We start from the raw sequence: 17225 nt of genomic DNA, 5'->3' as shown, positions 1-17225 counted from the left end.
GTATGATGAATTTCCAGTTATACCATTAACAAAAAAGTACTGTTCCTAAAAATTCTATTAGGTATAACAGAATAAATCTGGCAAAGATGAAAAACAAAATTTCACTGAGAGTGAAAGAACTTTAGATTGGAAGAAAAACCCACTATTCATGAGCATTTAATTCTTACATTTCTTGAGTACTTAATTCTCACATTTCTTAATGTAAGATACGTCCTATATTATCTTTAAATTCTCACTAATTTATGAACAATGTGAATACTGAAAAATCATACAACACTGCAAAATTTCTTACTGATCATTACTTTTCTAACCAAACTATACTTGAAAAAAAAGTAGTCATTTTTTACTTTGATCAGGAATATAAAAGACAATTTTCATTTCAGAAAATTCAGCCTATGAATCTTTCTGAAAGAAGAAGTTATACTTGTTTTACTTTTGCATTGGCCTACCTTAAGCTAGTATGGGTTTTAATGCTCTGCAAAATGATCAAGACCCTCTACATTACATGGTCAATGGTCCTTTTAATAGAAAAGGCAATAATATACAGTTGTTTTCAACAACTAAAACTTGTTAGAAAGCATCAGTTTAGGGTAGCAGTTCAACAACCATTAAGAATTGCGAATATCTAACTGTCTTTTAGTGAAAACGTGGTCCTTTCAAAGCTGTTTAAAAACTATTTGTTTGGTTTAGCATATTTGAAAATACTTTGTAAACAAAGTTTACAAAGAATATAATTTTGAAAGCCAAAGTTTTTCAATAATCACCATTTTTTTCACTAGCATAACATTAGAATTGACTTTTTGTCTTGCTGACAGAGCAACTAAGAAAGTACAGTTGCATTGACCATATTGATTGTGAACAAAGCAACCATCAGTGGGACTCGGCACCATATATTTTCAATATTGACCTCCTACTTCCTTTTCCATGGCTTTCTGGGTCGGCTATTGGATTTGGACTGCAGTGTAATAAACAGCTAAGGTTTAATTAATGGTAAATGAATACAAGACATAGGTTATGACTTTAACTAATTAGGGAATTGTTGAATTAAGTCTGCCTTGGAATGCAAGGCAGTACAATCAATATCCAATAAAAGGACTATGTATGTAATTTACCTGCAAATGTGTTTCCAATACCATCAAAGTGAGTTTAAATAAGTAAGATATATGAAAGGCGACTGGGAGAGATTTCCACAAATTAACACTTTATAGTTTCAGAAAAAATATCCTTATTGTTGAGAGATGGTATCTTCTAAAGCTTTGGTAAAGGTGCAATGGAAAAACAGGAATAATTATTCACATGTGCAATTTTTTTTTTTTTTTTTTCTGAGGGGTCTTGCTCTGTCGCCCAGGTTGGGGAGCAGTGGTGTGATTATGGCTCACTGCAGCAGCCTCAACCTCCTTGGCTCAAGTGATCCTCCTCCCACCTCAGCCTCACAAGCAGCTGGGACCACAGGCAAGTGCCAACCCTTTTGTATTTTTTTGTAGAGATGGGGTTTCACCATGCTGCCCAAACTGGTCTTGAACTCCTGGGCTCAAGCGATCCTCCTGCCTCAGCCTCCCAAAGTGCTGGGATTATAGGCGTGAGCCACTGCACCTGGCCCACGTGCAACTTTACCAAATCTGTAATATTCACTTCAGTATAAACATTCAGTGCTGACCTCCAAGTTTTACCTATACAAACTGAGATTTTCTGGCCAAAATGAGCAAGTTTTGCTTACTTGGCACATTTTTGCTCCTTCATCACTTGTCATAGTCTATATTTCTTTCCACTGTTAGAAGAAATATTCATTGGCATAACAGGAATTCACTACTTTTGATAAAAAATCTCACCAGTGCTCTTATGCTTCAAACTGACTATGCAAAGGTCATTTCATGCAGCCTCACTACCCTTGTCTCTAACCATTCTTCTGAAATAAAATAAGAAAAAGAAAAAAGAAACCCACCTACTCCCTTGTGGGCATCCAAGCTGGTAAACTCTATTGTCCCATTATGGCCTTTTCTAGGATTTTCCTGATACTGTTTGTGGTTCCCATTGGGACAATATCTGTAGGAAAGTCCATAATCTGCAAGATAAACCTGGAAGACAAGCACAGACAAATGAATAATGCCTTTGTCCTCTGAAAACATAACCTTTATAATTAAGTCTTAAGAAACTGATAGGTTAAGAGCAGCCTCAGATCTACATTTTATTAAACCAAATGGTGCCTTAGGATAAAATATGTACAGCTGGGGGTCATAATAACTAACTTTCCAACTTAAATCCTTTCTTCATCATTGGCATATCTTTATTTCTGAGTTGACTTAGATTTTTAATCTTTTTATTTTGCTCCTAAATTTCCTTCCCTCCAGGTGGGCATCTAGACATCATAAACCACAATATGTCTTTTTATTTGTATTCACACAGTTGAGGAGGCTCTGCATTTTCCTGTAACCCCTCCCTGAAACATAAAACTATTTCAAGCAGGAAGAGGAGATAAGAGCAAACATTCTAAAAAGATAAACTTGATTTTGAACAACATGGGTTTGAACTGCACAGGTCCACTTATATGCAGATTTTCTGCTGCTTCTGCCATACCTGAGATGGCAAGACCAACCCCTCCTTTCTCAGCATACTCAACGTGAAGACGATGAAGACCTTCATGATGATCCACTTCCACTTAATAAATAGTAAATATATTTTCTCTTCCTTATGATTTTCTTAACATTTTCTTTTCTTTAGCTTACTTTATTGTAAGATTACGGTATGTATAATACATAGAACAACAAAATACGTATTACTTGATTGTTTATGCTATCAGGAAGGCTTCTGGTAAACAGTAGAATATTAGTAAAGTTTTGGAGTCAAAAATTAAAATTACGCAAATTTCTGACTGTGCAGGGGAGCAGGGGTCAGCACCCCTAACCCTGGCATTGTCATAGGTCAACTGTAAACCTAATGTTATGAGTCCCCTTTAACAGGAAACATAATGATAGTGAAGAGACTGTAGGAGGTAATGACTCGACCAAAACACAAGAAACACTATTATGTTATCTGTATTTATGAATGGAACATCAATGCAGAACTTTTGACCTTTCGCATGAATCCATATTATCACTGTTATCTTTCTAAGTCAGTCAGAATTGCAAGCAGGGTCTCCAAACAGAATACAGATTGTTAAAAGTCAGATAGCAATTCAAGTGAATTTACCTCAGATTACTTTTGGAGAGAAAAGGAAGGGGGAGAAGCAGTTTTACAGACAGAGCATATATTGAATGGAGAAGTGTTTTGACTAGACATTTACTGTGACATGCAGTCAGAAAATAGTAGTTCCCAACTGTGGTTACCATTCCCCCTCCCCAGAAAAAGAAAGCAGTTTCAACTTGGAAAATGTATCATTTCATACACATTTCTTTTAAGATTAAGGGATTTAGGCAATGTTTCATAATGCAGCTTCAAGACAATAGAGTATTTACCATATAATCTGCACTTTAAAATGTATCTATTAAGAGGAAATTCTGCATTTGAATTTTAGTTTAAGTTTTTGGTTTTAGGATAGGCTCAGTAAGAGATATTTTAAACTTTAAAATATAAACAGCACAGAGTTTTCTTCATTTGTTGGAGTAACTTGCAAGGCTGTCTGAAAACAAATATTTCAGTTTCTCTCTCTCTCCCACAGATGCTATCCCACAGATGCTTTCTTAACATGGCCTCAGAAGTAATTGACCTCTCTGCCCTAACTCAACTAGACACATCAGGATCAGATATGGAACAGGTTGCTTGCTTTCATTGTGTCTGATGCATTTTTGTCTTTATTTCAAGAACTAAACAGGCTTCACATTACAAAGCTGATATCCCAAAAATGAACATATTGGTAATTACACAAATGGAATTGTATTTTAATAGTTTACTATTTTAAAAAAGAGCCATCAAGAAGCTTTTTTTATGTACTCACCAGTACAAAGAAATAAGACTTAAATTTTACGAGGTGCCTACTATGCACCAAGCAGTATGCTAAGTGCCTTACATCTACTGATGCTGCAAGTCCCATTATCTCCATTTTATTCATCTAGAAACTGAAGTTTAGTGAGGTTATGTGGCTTGTGTAGTAAAATGAAGTCAGGAATTTATGGCAATTCTGACTCTAGAGCTCTTACTCTCAATCACTGTTAAAGGGAAATAGTACCAGACAAGTTAAAAACATAAGATTTTATTCAAGACTATTGCAATAGGAGAGAGGCGAGTGCAATACGGACGAGAGTTTGAACTAAACTTCAGTGAAACAAAAGGTGGGAGTTTTAAAGCACTGGGGTGAGACAGCAGAAAAGTACCAAAGGATGTTACAGCAAGGCTGGTCAAAGTGATCATGCCATCTATGTTTGCTACTTGGTACTAAGGCTCCTACCTCCCACAATGATTAATACCCTGCAGAGGAATGACCATCTTGGGTTATACAACTGGCAGGTGGCTGACAGAAAACTTATTATCTCAAAGGGAAAGAAAAGAATTTATAATTTCAAGTATTCTTAAGTTAATGCTTTAAGAAAAGACGTCAGGGGCCTACAGTCAGGAAGAAGCCTGTCAAGTTGTGTCAAGCTAAGGGGAATACTAAGGCTGTCTCTGTCATCACTAAGCTACAGACCTCTGGGTTGTGCTAGGTTGCTCAAACATTGAAGGGCAGTATAGGGTTTATATTTAATATAAAGATGAAAAACTGGCCAGGCATGGTGGCTCATGCTTGTAATTCCATCACTTTAGGAGGCCAAGGTGGGCAGATCACTTGAGATCAGGAGTTCAAGACCAGCCTGGCCAACATGGTGAAACCCCATCTCTACTAAAAATATAAAAAATAGCCAGGCGTGGTGGCATGGTGGCATACGTCTGTAATCCGAGCTACTCAGGAGGCTGAGGCAGGAGAATCGCTTGAACTGAGATTGAGTGAGCCGAGATTGTGCCACTGCACTCCAGCCTGGGCAACAGAGCAAAACTCTGTCTCAAAAAAAGAAAACAACAATTAAAAAAAAAAAAAAGACAAAAAGCTGACAGTACAATAAAGAAGACTGACTATTTCAGTCCATGAGTATTTCAGACCTAAAAACATTTTACAACATGCACAGGTGCAACCTTGAGGAGCACGCACTCTAAGAAAGAAATCTCTCCAACAACACTTGTTTTCCAATCAACAAGAAATGTTCTTGGAGGTCTTCATAGGAAGTTACAGGTAGGATTCAAATAATCATGAAAAGCTATTGAGCAAAACAGTAGAGTTAAGACTCCTTTAGCAAAATGAACAACCATCCATCTCTACCCTCAACCTTCTTATAAATCTTTTTTTCCTAGTTTGGACTTTTATCCACTGGCTTATCATACGGTTCAAAGTATTTATATAAATATAAATATAAAAGGATATAAATATCCTTTAGAAAATTCTAGGAAATATTCTCTAAGATTCTCATGGAAGTTTTGTCATTAGTATATATTAATATATTTTTAAAATATAAGATTATGGGGCACTACGAAAGAGATCTAGGAATGACTGCCTTTGGTGAGTAGAAATTGTATGTAAGAAGAAATCAAGTCAATAATCTGTCCCAAGTAATCAAAATATTGACAAATTAATTTGACTTGTTGGGGCTCACAAAATAATGTTCCAAATTATGGCACTTTGGCATGCTAAAAACTTTTTTATTTGTATTATATTTTATTTTATTTTGAATATAAAATAAAATATAATTTATATTCAAAATATAATATATTTGTCACCCAGGCTGGAGTGCAGTGGTGCGATCTCGGCTCACTGCAACCTCTGCCTCCTGGGTTCTAGCAGTTCTCCCGCCTCAGCCCCATGCCTGCCTTTTTTTTTTTTTTTTTTGTATTTTTAGTAGAGCTGGGGTTTCACCATGTTAGCCAGGCTGGTGTCAAACTCCTGACCTGAAGTGATCCACCCACCTCGGCCTCCCAATGTGCTGGGATTACAGGCGTGAGCCATGAGCCAGAACTTTGAATTAAAGGAAACTGAAAGGCCTCAGAAATAAGCCTCAGAACCAAGGTCTGTGTCTGTACTTCTGCTCGCCGTCTCTGTGGTCCTCTTTCTTTCCAGAAGCAGCAGGAGGGGCTCTCTCTGAAGTTCCATCATCTGATTAAGGGAAGTTCTTCCAGAGGAAACGCAACTGTCTTTTTTTTTTTTTTTTTTTTTCTTTTGAGATGGAGTTTTGCTTCCGTTGCCCAGGCTGGAGTGCAGTGGCACAGCCTCAGCTCACTGCAGCCTCCACCTCCCGGGTTCAAGTGATTCTCCTGCCTCAGCCTCCTGAGGAGCTGGGATTACAGCCGTGTGCCACCATGCCTGGCTAATTTTTGTATTTTTAGTACAGATGGGGTTTCACCATGTTGGCCAGCCTGGTCTCGAACTCCTGACCTCGTGATCCGCCTGCCTTGGCCTCCAAAAGTGCTGGGATTATAGGCATGAGCCACTGTGCCTGGCCTAGAAACGCAATTGTCTTAAAACTCCTCCCTAGTAATCTCATCAAATAATCAGGAAAGATTAGTCACCAAAGAGAAGACTAAAAGTCATAACCACACTCAGACAGGCTTTTAGTCTTCTGAAAGCAGTTCCAGGAGATTACCTAAGAGACTTTACCTACATATTAAGACAACTTATGTTCATAGTGAAGTTCCACCCTTCAGCTTCCCACAATGTGCTGCAATGTCCCCCAGAGCTCAGAACAACTTTGTCCAAGGCCAGTAGTCTGTTGTTTGGGTTCATTCACTTCCCCTAAAAGTCATTTGCTTCTAAAATTGCATATACTTCCCCACTTCCCTCTTCCATATGAAGAGGGTATTTAAGCCTCAACCATCTGGACCTTCTTTGAGTCTCATATTTTCAGGACTCCCATGTCCATATACATAATAAATTTGTAGGCCTTTCCCCCGCCCCACCCCGTTACTATACTGTCAGCTCATTTCAGTGACCCTTCAGAGAGAATGGAAGAGAAGTTTTCTATCCACCCCTACAGACTACAATTAGGTCACACTGAGAGTTCTACTAAGATAACTTAGTAGAGAAAGACAGTCTAGAATTTTGCTAGAACAAAGGAGGTGTGGGGGAGTGAACACTAGAAAATACTATCAAATAAGGAAAGGAAAGGAAGAAATGAAGTAATATCTTTTGAGGTTCTATTATCTAATAATCACTGGGCAAAGTACCTTTCTCAAATTATTTCATAAAATCCAGACAAACAAATCCAGCCTGGTAGCACTGGTTTTATTTTACATACAAGAAAGCTGAGCATCCCAGCAGCTAAATAACTTGCCCAAGTCACAGAGCTATTAAAGGATGAAAGCAGGATTTGAAACCTGGCTGATATGACTTCCAAATTCCATTCTTTTTTTTCAAAAATACAATATAGAATTGAGGGTTCTGTCAACTTCTGAAATTATGTTGAAGTCAAAAATGAGTTTGTGCAGAACTAAATCTATAGTAGGGGTCACAGTCTAGGTCCTATTTTTATACACCCTAAAGCTAAGAATAATTTTTACATTTTATGGAATTGTAAAGGGAAAGAAAAAGAGAAGAAAATGCAACAGAGAACCATATGTGACCCACAGAACTCATAAAAGCCTAAAATATTTGCTATCTGGCTCTTTACAGAAAAAGTTGCCAATCTCTAATCTAAAATAAAACTTGTTTCAGTTTAACTTTTTGAACATATTACCTTTTTTTTTTTCCCTGTGAAATCAAAAACAACTGGCTAATTTTTTCATTTTAATTGTAAATATATGTAATACCCCTAGTTTTAAACAAGCCTGTCTAGGGAACTCAAGATTTATACCCGGATCAGGGAGGTGTGATTATTTGCGTTGTAGTACGACTAGCCATAGGAATATATAAATAGTTACTCCCTATGCATTTATTTTTATTTTTATTTTTTAAAAATAGAGATGGGGTCTCACTCTGTTGCCTGAGCTGGTCTTGAACTCCTGGGTTCAAGCAATCCTCCTGCTTCAGCATCCCAAAGTGCTGGGTTACAGGCGTGAGCTGCTGTGCCCAGCCTCCCTAATGCATTTCAAATGACTGTCCTTTTATGCACTTTTTCTGAATGTAGCAATCATTTCCCCTCTCCGTGAGTACAAGGGACAGCCCTATCTGCATCCCTTCACCTTGACACAGAGATTTTTCTATTACACTATATTGACTCTCACATGGTTTTCTCGCCTTTCTTAGACTTTTTTTTTTATTACTTTGTGAGGTAGATAGGGAAGATGGATGTCATTATTGACATTTAACAGATGAAAAATATTATATTTCCAAATGATGTAAGCCACCCAACACTCACTAAGGCCAGCCTGTCCAAGGGTTTTGTTATTTTAGTGAACTTCTCAACTCCTCCAATAAACAACTAATTTTAACTAATGCTTTTATGGGCTTTCAATTTTGATATTTTATGATTGAAAAGGTAGTGTTGCAGCCACTGAGGTGTAATCCCATCAAGAAAGAAGTGGCCCTTTACTTGTGAGGAATGCAATAAGCTGACACCCACTAGGGGGAGGACCACTGGGACTACCACAGCATGTGCACCAAGGCCACACTGTTCCTGGGCAGTTGATCATGGAGAGTGTGTGACTATTTCTTTATAGCTGGGGTCTCTCCTAATGGATAAGCTTTGCTTTGAGCTCCCCAGTGTTGGGAGCAAGCACTGAGATTTTGTCAGATCTGCATCATGTCTGAAGCTCTCCCTCCTCAATTCTGCCTCTTGTTCCCTTTCCTTTCACAAGTGTCAGATCAGCATCCCACTCTGAAAGCGTTCCCTGTTCAATCCTGCTTCCTCCCCTTTTATCTTTCATGGGCATTAGATTTCTTGCCTCCAAAAAGCCCTTGCCCTCCTAATTCTATCTCAGTATTGGCCTCCCCGAGAACACCATTCTTGGTAAACAAGGTAGGGAAATTGAGGAGAAACAAAAAAGCACTATATAATAATACAAAGCACAAATTTGTACCAAAACACAGTAGCATCTGTGAGGCTACATGTATGTTTTAACAGATATGAATGATTCCAGTGAACATAAACATGCTGCTGCTTCATTCCATGTTTCATTCTCTTTTGGTCATATAGTTATTTTCATAAATATGCATTTGATTTATTGTGAAGATTTTTTGCATTGTGGTATGTTGTTGGAAAAAAAATAGAATAATTATGCCCTTTGAAATAAGATAAATGATTGCTTTTTGTTCTAAAGAAAAGCCTTTAAAGTTGCTGAATACATGTATGTACATGTTCTCCCCAATTTATGACAGAGGGGTCAATAAATCACAGCCTTGATTAAAGAATGGAATGAAGATGAAAAGCAAATTAGCCTTTGAGTATGATCATGAAAAATACAAGTTTCATATACTCAGCAGACTGTCTAGAAAATCACCTTCCTATTTCACCTGGCCAGATTTATACACAGGTACAGGTATGCCATATTCTCAAGTTCTATACTTAGTTAAGCCTGTATTTCCAGTCTTCTTTGCTTCCTGATGCTTGTAGGCTTTTACACTGCTTTATTTTTCCAGATGGATGGGTAAAGCTAATGTTTAAAAAGAACTCTGTGATTTTGTGGGCAATAGAATAAGACCCCATCTCAAAATAAATAAATAAGTAAGTATATGTATATGTATATATAGAAAGAACCCTGTGAAATCTCTCTCTCTGGTGAGTTGCAAGAGAAGGGCCTTTATATGTAGAACCTGAAATCGTTTAGCTGTGTCTCCACCCAAAATCTCATCTTGAATTGTAATCTGAATTGTAATCCCCATGTGTTGAGGGAAGGACCTCCTGGGAAGTGATTAGATTATGAGGGCGATTACCCTCCACTGTTCTTGTGATAGTGAGTGAATTCTCCTGACATCTGATGGTTTCATAAGGGGCTTTTCCCCCTTTCCCTCTGCACTTCTCTCTCCTGCCACCATGTGAAGTAGGACGTATTTGCTTCCCCTTCTGCCATGATAGTAGTTACCTGGGGCCTCCCTAGCCATGCAGAACTGTGAGTCAATTAAACCTCCTTTCTTTAGAAATAATTAAATCTCCTCTCTTTATAAATTACCTAGTCTTAGGTATTTTTTTTTTTCATAGCAGTATGAGAACAGACTAATACAGATCCTTTTAAGCACAAGGCAATTTACTGGATTTTCACCTTGTACACATGAATTTGCTATTTTAACAATGTACAAAGTTATTTAGCTTTTTTAAATTTATGCTTTGGCTCCACGTTTAAAGGCTGTAGGCTCCTAGGGGTTGAGGGACCAGGATAATGTCGTATATACATTTTTGTATCCATAATAGCACCTACTCTAAGGCCTTCTGCACAGTTGGTTTAAATACATTTTTATTGATTTGAATTGATAATAATTAGACAAACTGAACTAAATTTTTTAACAGATACCTGAGTGCCAAGCATAATAAATAGGAAATGTACACTTCAAAAAAGAAAAAGAAAAATGAATGCATACTTATTGAATACTTGCTGTCAGAGCATTAAATACTTTACACAAATCAAATCATTTAATCCTCATGACCCTAAGAAGTTATTTTAAGATCTTTTGAAAATTAGAAAAAAAGGATGAGTAAGGCTAGGTTATCTATATAAAACAAACAAATTCTAGTAAATGGCAAAGCTGAGATTTGAACCTAAACCAATCTGACCAGAAGTTCTGAGTTATTTTCCATATGCCTCATATAGCAGAAAGGGAGATGGCATAAGCACATCTACAGGCCTAGAGGTAATGTGTACTCTGACAAAAACATAAAAGTCTATGAAATTGTACAGCAAGGAAAGGCTATTTCTAATAGGGAGACTCAGAGAAAGAAGCAACATTTAAGTTGGGTACTGAATAATTTCTAAGATTTCCACAGATGGAGGCAGGGAATAAGAAACACACAAGAGGGCAACCAGAGCATGTGTCAGTGTGTGTTGAGGGCACAGAAGTTGGTGGAAACACAACACAAGCCAGAAACAAAAAAACGAAAAACAAAAACAAACAAACAAACAAACAAAAAAAACAAAAAAAGGGAGAAAGAAAGAAAGGTTTGCATCAGTTTCCAGAGAGCCTTGGAAACCATGCTAAGAAGGTGGGGCACAATTTTTGTAAGCAAATAGATGTCATGGAAGGGTTTTTTGGCAAAGAATAATATTATCAGCACTGGCAGCATCATAAGAAGGAAATGGATGCACAGAGTCCATTTAGGAGAATATAACAATACAGGCAATCAACGGGAAGTCGGACTAGGACAGTGGTGAGCAGAAGGGAGACAAAGAAGAGATTCACAAGTTACTGGATAAGAGGGTTGAGAGAAAGAGAGTCAAAGACAACTCTGCAAACAGTGTAACTGGCTGGGTAAGTGAGGATTCAATAGAATAGAGAAAAAGAGAGTAAGAAGAGGAAGGGGAGACTTGGTAAGAAAATGATTCAATCACTTTTGTACCAAAAGCAAAGTAGCTGACTGGTGACTAACACCCTAATCCAACTAGTTCCTGGTTTCTCCGTTTATGGAGGACTGAGTGACAGAGTAAAAGTTGATGGAAAAAAGTAAAGGACCTCTTTCATCAAGGGTAAAATCTGCTGCTCTCCTGCTTCTCACGCAACCAAGAATCCTAAGTAGCAAGCAGCCAGACTGGCTCAAGTGGAAGCATTTCTCAATGCTTGATATGATGTTGATATAAGAAGCAGAAGAATGTAAGCTGAAGACAGGGAGAAAAACATTTGGAGCTGGCAAAGAAGCAGGACACTGATGTGAACAAATGTCATTGCCCACTGGGATGTGACCACACATTAAATCACATTTGTTCACTCTTTTATGTCCACCATGAAGATTCATATGAGAGAATAGATGCATATACAGCTCTCAAAATGAGGTCACTTATGAAGAACAATATTAAGTAGATAAACTAATTTTTCCTGTTGTACAATATAATACCTTATAATTTAGACAATTTTGTACAATTAAATCTTTTTAATTAGCACTCCTTGCTGTAATGAGAAATGTGTCCATTAAGGTCTCATAATGGGAGACTGATGAAAATTATACTAGGCAGAAAGTCACTCATCATGACTTTTAAAAATGGCAAGCTAGACACCACTTTTAAAACTCCATACATTTTTCTAGAAAATATCATGTGTAAAGAAAGAAGACCTTGAAATTGAATGGATTAATTCACAAGAAACTGAAAAAGGCCAGTTACTTTGCAATATGAACAGCATTGTAGTTAACTGGTTTACAAATAAATAAAAGGTCTTCAACCAATAAAAAAGAAAAACCCACTGGGAAGAGTATATACATATATTGAGCAACTTTAAAGGTTTTCTTTAAAACAAAAAGCCATCATTTATCTTATTTGAATAGGGAATAATATTTTTCTATTTTTCTACAAGATACAATAAGGCAAAAATCTTCACAATAAATTACATGCATACTTATGAAACCATTATATGACCAAATGAAGCAGCAACATGTGTATGTTCACAAGAATCACTCGTATCTGTTAAAACATGGATGTAGTCTCACAGATGCTATTATGTTTTGATGCAAATTTGTGTTTTGTATTATCATACAGTACGTTTTTGTTTCTCCTCAATTACCCTGCCTTGTTTGCCAATAATAAAACCCCACAAATGATACTACTGCTTTATCACAATTCCATCTAGACAAAGTAACAGAACCTTAAAGAGGTGCTGGCTTACTTTTCAAATATGAGGTTTATTAGAATAAGCATGAAGATGCAGTTTTCAAAACTATAGTTTATCCTTTATCTTTTAGTGAGCTGTAAACAGCAGTTTCTGTTTTCTGATGGAAGCAACATGTGCTTGTTCTTAAAAATAATCTGCTTTGTATGCTGGATCATTTTTTTCCTCCTAGATCTTATATCTATTCATATTTACAAACTGAAAATTTTATCCTTTCATATTTTTTGAGAGTGAAAGACTTAATGACATGCTCACGAAGTCATTATATTGGATAACAACCAGAAAAGCTGTGCTTCTCTTACTGCTTCATTCCATCTTCTGCCCCATCAGGACCAAGACTATGACTGCCTTAAATACTACCATAAATTCAAGTATCAAAACAAAACCTTGATGTATATTTAGTAATATTCTAAATGATAATAGCATTTTGACCTCATGATCTGCTTTTCTATTCTAACCTGGTTCTTTTAGGAAAACATCAAAGCCTGTTTGATTAAATAGGACTGTGACTTAATAGGCTTCTCAGACTTCTGGGGAAAATTCCCTCAACAGTTCATAGGCTAGCAAGTTGCCTCTTTACTAAAAATACCTTCACCTATTATAGAAAATCTTTCCAATTACAGGCTATTTCCAACTTGTTCTTTTGACACAAGTTCTCAAGGATTACAAGAAGAAACCTATGATACTCTTAATGTCTAATCAAGACACACAACCTGTGTTTGTACATTAACAAAATTAAAAAAGCAATGGAAGAGGGGAATCTGGATTGCATTGGCTTAATGGTCTTCCTCTTTGTCTGATTCAAATCTGAACCTAATCAAGACTTTTCAGTATATCAGTAAGCATTATCAGAGCATGGTATACCTGTAAACAGCAGACACTCACAAAATGTTAGCTTATATAATTCGACTGCCATTGGTATATTATAAAAAGGTTCAACATACATAGGCTGTGTCTACGTAAAACACAACTATCCAGCATTGGAAGTAGCCTACTTGGTTTACACTAACTACAAATTCTATTAAATTCAAAGACAGTATTTGAGGTCGCCAGCAATAGTGTTACCTGCATAGCCCCTTGGAGTTCCATGGTTTTTAACAGCCACTAAAAAAGGACACCTTTTAATTCGTTTAATTTACACAGTTCAAGGAGTAATTCAAAATCAGAAATGCCATTTTCCCACATTAACTGAAAAAAAAAAAGCCTGTATGTAACACTTTGTGAAGCAGGATGCTCAAATATTTTGGTCATAAACTGCTCTTTGGTCATGTATGCATCTGGCTTTTAGAAATAGAAGTATAACCACTGGACTCAGTGGACACTCAACAAACAGGTACTGAGTGTAGACAGTTAAACATTAACTTTTGAAAGCACTAACTTTCTTGGCAACTACATTTTATTACTGGGGATAGGTGATTTAAGTAGACCACAATCTACTTAAAGTACACACATTACTAACATGTAAACACATTTCCCCTTATGATAGAAATTAAACCCTTATAGTTCTATTTCCTATAACTAGAGGGATATCTATCATCAAATCATACACCTGGGAAAAACTATATTTACTAAGTCTAGTAAATTACCATTTTCTTAATCTAACCAGAATATATGTCTTGTTTCATAAATCTAAAGAGTTCTTATAGGACAAAATAAGAAAAGGTGTCTTTTGTTACCAGGATACCAATCATAAAAATATATTGTTTTCAATATATTGCTGTTACTGAGTGCTTACTACGTGCCAGATGCTGGTCGAAGACCTGTACATGTTTAAATCATTTGATTCTTCTAATGCCACTTTGAGTGAGATACTATTATCCTTATTTTTAGATGATGAAACAGATCAAAGAGGTGAAATAACTTGGCTAAAAACACAGGGGTAACAAGAGGTAGTAGAGCCAGGACTTAGATGCCATGACTTAAGATCAGACGCAGGGAGTCTGATTCTAGAGCTCATATCCTAGACTGAATCCTGAAAGTTCAAAGTTACATAAAATACGACTCTAGAAAACAGTCCCAACCTTCTTCTATCAAACCTTTTGCCTGGGATTAAAGAGAAGGTAAACACCCTTCTTCTTATATCTTCTTTCTGATACTGTATAAGAATACAACTTTAGAATAAATAAGTAGACTATATAATAAAGAGAAGATCCCAACACACATGTTAAAGAACTGCTTGCAGGCCTTATGTGTAAAACAAATCATTTCAGAAACACTAACTGGTCTGGTCCCACCTGGAGTGGCTATAGGCAAAATAAAAGTAGATCCCTATTTCTGCCCTCTGTTCTCATCTCTCCCCCTCCTTTCTCTTTCCCTATCCTAGTGCCCACAGAGTGTGTGTGTGTGTGTGTGTGTGTGTACACACACTGGTATTCATGCTAATGTGTGAGGAAGTTTCATGGAACAGAACATTATCCTGAGATTTCTATTAAAATTACTTGGAAATTTTATATAATAAAACCCAAAGACTTCTAAGTTCCTGTATTAATTTTGCATGGATGCTGCAACAAGGTATAACCTCGTGGCTTAAACAATGACACTGTATTGCCTCAGAGTTCTGGAGTCTAGAAGTCTGAAATCAAGGTGTCAGCAGGGTTGGTTCCTTTGGAAGGCTGTGAGGGATGCTCTTTTCCATTCCTCTCTCCTAGGTTCTGGTATCTCAGGAATTTCTTGGCTTACAGATGGTACTTTTCCCACCTCTTCACATTGTCTTCCCATGTCTGTCTCCGTGTTCAAATTTCCCCTTTTTATAAGGACACAAGTCATACTTGTACCCAAGAAGTAATTTCTCATCTCCTCCTCTCTACCCTCCCAAATCTCTAATGACTGGTATTCCACAATCTATGTCCATGTGCAATATTATTTTGTATTTGACTATGTTTCTAAGTTGCTTCACCTGACAATAGTATCCAGTTCCATCCATGTTGCTGCAAATGACAGGATTTCATTCTTTTTACGGCTGAATAATATTCCATAGTACATGCATATCACATTTTATCCAATCATCCACTGATGGACATTTAGGTTAATTCCATATTTTTGCTATTGTGAATAGTGTTGCAATAAACATACAAGTGCTGGTATCTTTTTGATACAATGATATCTGCTCCTTTTGGTAGATACCTAGTAGTGGGACTGCTGGATTGAATGGTAGTTCTATTTTTAGTTCTTAGAGACATCTCCACACTATTTTCCACAGAGGTTATGCTTATATTCTCACCAACAGTGTATAAGCAATCCCTTATCTCTGCATCCCTGCTAACATGTTATTTTTTGTCTCTCTCATAATAGCTACTCTGACTGGCATCAGATGATATCTCAGTGTGGTTTTAATTTGCATTTCTCTGATGATTAGTGATGTTGAGCATTCTTTCCAGATACTTACTGGCTATTTGTATGTCTTATTTTAAATGATATCTGTTCATGTCTTTTGCCCACCTTTTAATGGGGATTTTTTTTTCTTGTCAAGTTCCTTACAGATTCTGGATATTAGCCCTTTGTCATATGCATTGTTTGCAAATATTTTCTTCCATTCTGCAAGTTGTCTGTTCACTCAGTTGATTGTTTCTCTTGCCGTGCAGAGGCTTTTCAGTTTAAATCCCACTTGTCTATTTTTGTTGCTTAAGCTTTTCAGGTCTTAGTCGTTATTTGCCTAGACCAATGTCCAGAAGAGCTTTCCCTTGTTTTACTTCTAGTATTTTTTATAGTTTCAGGCCATACAGTTAGGTCTTTAATCCATCTTGAGTTGATTTTTGTATATGGTGAGAGGTAGGGGTCCATTTTCATTATTCTGCATATGGCAATCCAATTTTCCCAGCACCATTTATTGAACAGGGTGTCCTTTCCCCAGTGTACATTTTTGTTGACTCTGTCAACAATCACTTGCGTGTAGATATGTGGCTTTATTCCTCGGTTCTGTATTCTCTTCCACTGATCTATGTGTCTATTTTGATACCAGAACCATGCTGTTTTGGTTACCATAGCCTTGCAGTATAATTTGTGGTCAGGTAATGTGATGCCTCCAGCTTTGTTCTTTGGGCTTAGGGTTGCTTTGGCTATTCAGGCCCCCTTTTTAGTTCTATGTGAAGTTCAGGATGGTTTTTGTCTAATTCTGTGAAAAATGATGCTTGTATTTGGACAGAGATTGCATTGAATCTGTAGATGGTTTTGGGCACTGTGCTCATTTTGACAATTCTTCTGATCTATAAGCATGGAATGTTTTTCCATTTGTTTGTATCATCTACAATTTCTTTCATCACTGTTTTGTAGTTTTCCTTGTAGAGATCTTTCACTTTCTTGGTTAAATATACTCTTAGGTATTTTATTTCATTTCTGTAGTTACTGTAAATAAAATTGCCTTTTTGATTTGGTTCTTAGCTTCATTGTTATTGGTGTATAGAAATACTACTGATTTTTATACATTGATTTTATACCCTCAAACTTTACTAAATTCGTTTATCAAAATTAAGAGGTTTTGCAGGAGTTTCTAGGGTTTTCTAAATATAAGATCATATTGTTGGTAAATCGA

General features: G+C 36.7%; 1 protein-coding gene across 6 annotated transcripts in view; it reads right to left on the bottom strand.

The window, feature by feature from the left end:
• LOC105465080 (VRK serine/threonine kinase 2) overlaps positions 1-17225 on the bottom strand; it is a 112666-nt gene that overhangs the window by 39989 nt on the left and 55452 nt on the right. For all 6 annotated transcript variants that reach the window (XM_011713305.3, XM_071076740.1, XM_071076741.1 and 3 more), the window contains exon 8: positions 1943-2075. In XM_011713305.3, coding sequence (XP_011711607.2) covers positions 1943-2075 — 133 coding nt within the window. The remainder of the gene's footprint in view (positions 1-1942; positions 2076-17225) is intronic.

Source organism: Macaca nemestrina, chromosome 13 (assembly GCF_043159975.1).
Source record: "Macaca nemestrina isolate mMacNem1 chromosome 13, mMacNem.hap1, whole genome shotgun sequence".
NCBI lineage: Eukaryota > Metazoa > Chordata > Mammalia > Primates > Cercopithecidae > Macaca > Macaca nemestrina.
Note: the sequence above shows the minus strand (reverse complement) of the source record. Positions and strands in the feature narration are given on the sequence as shown.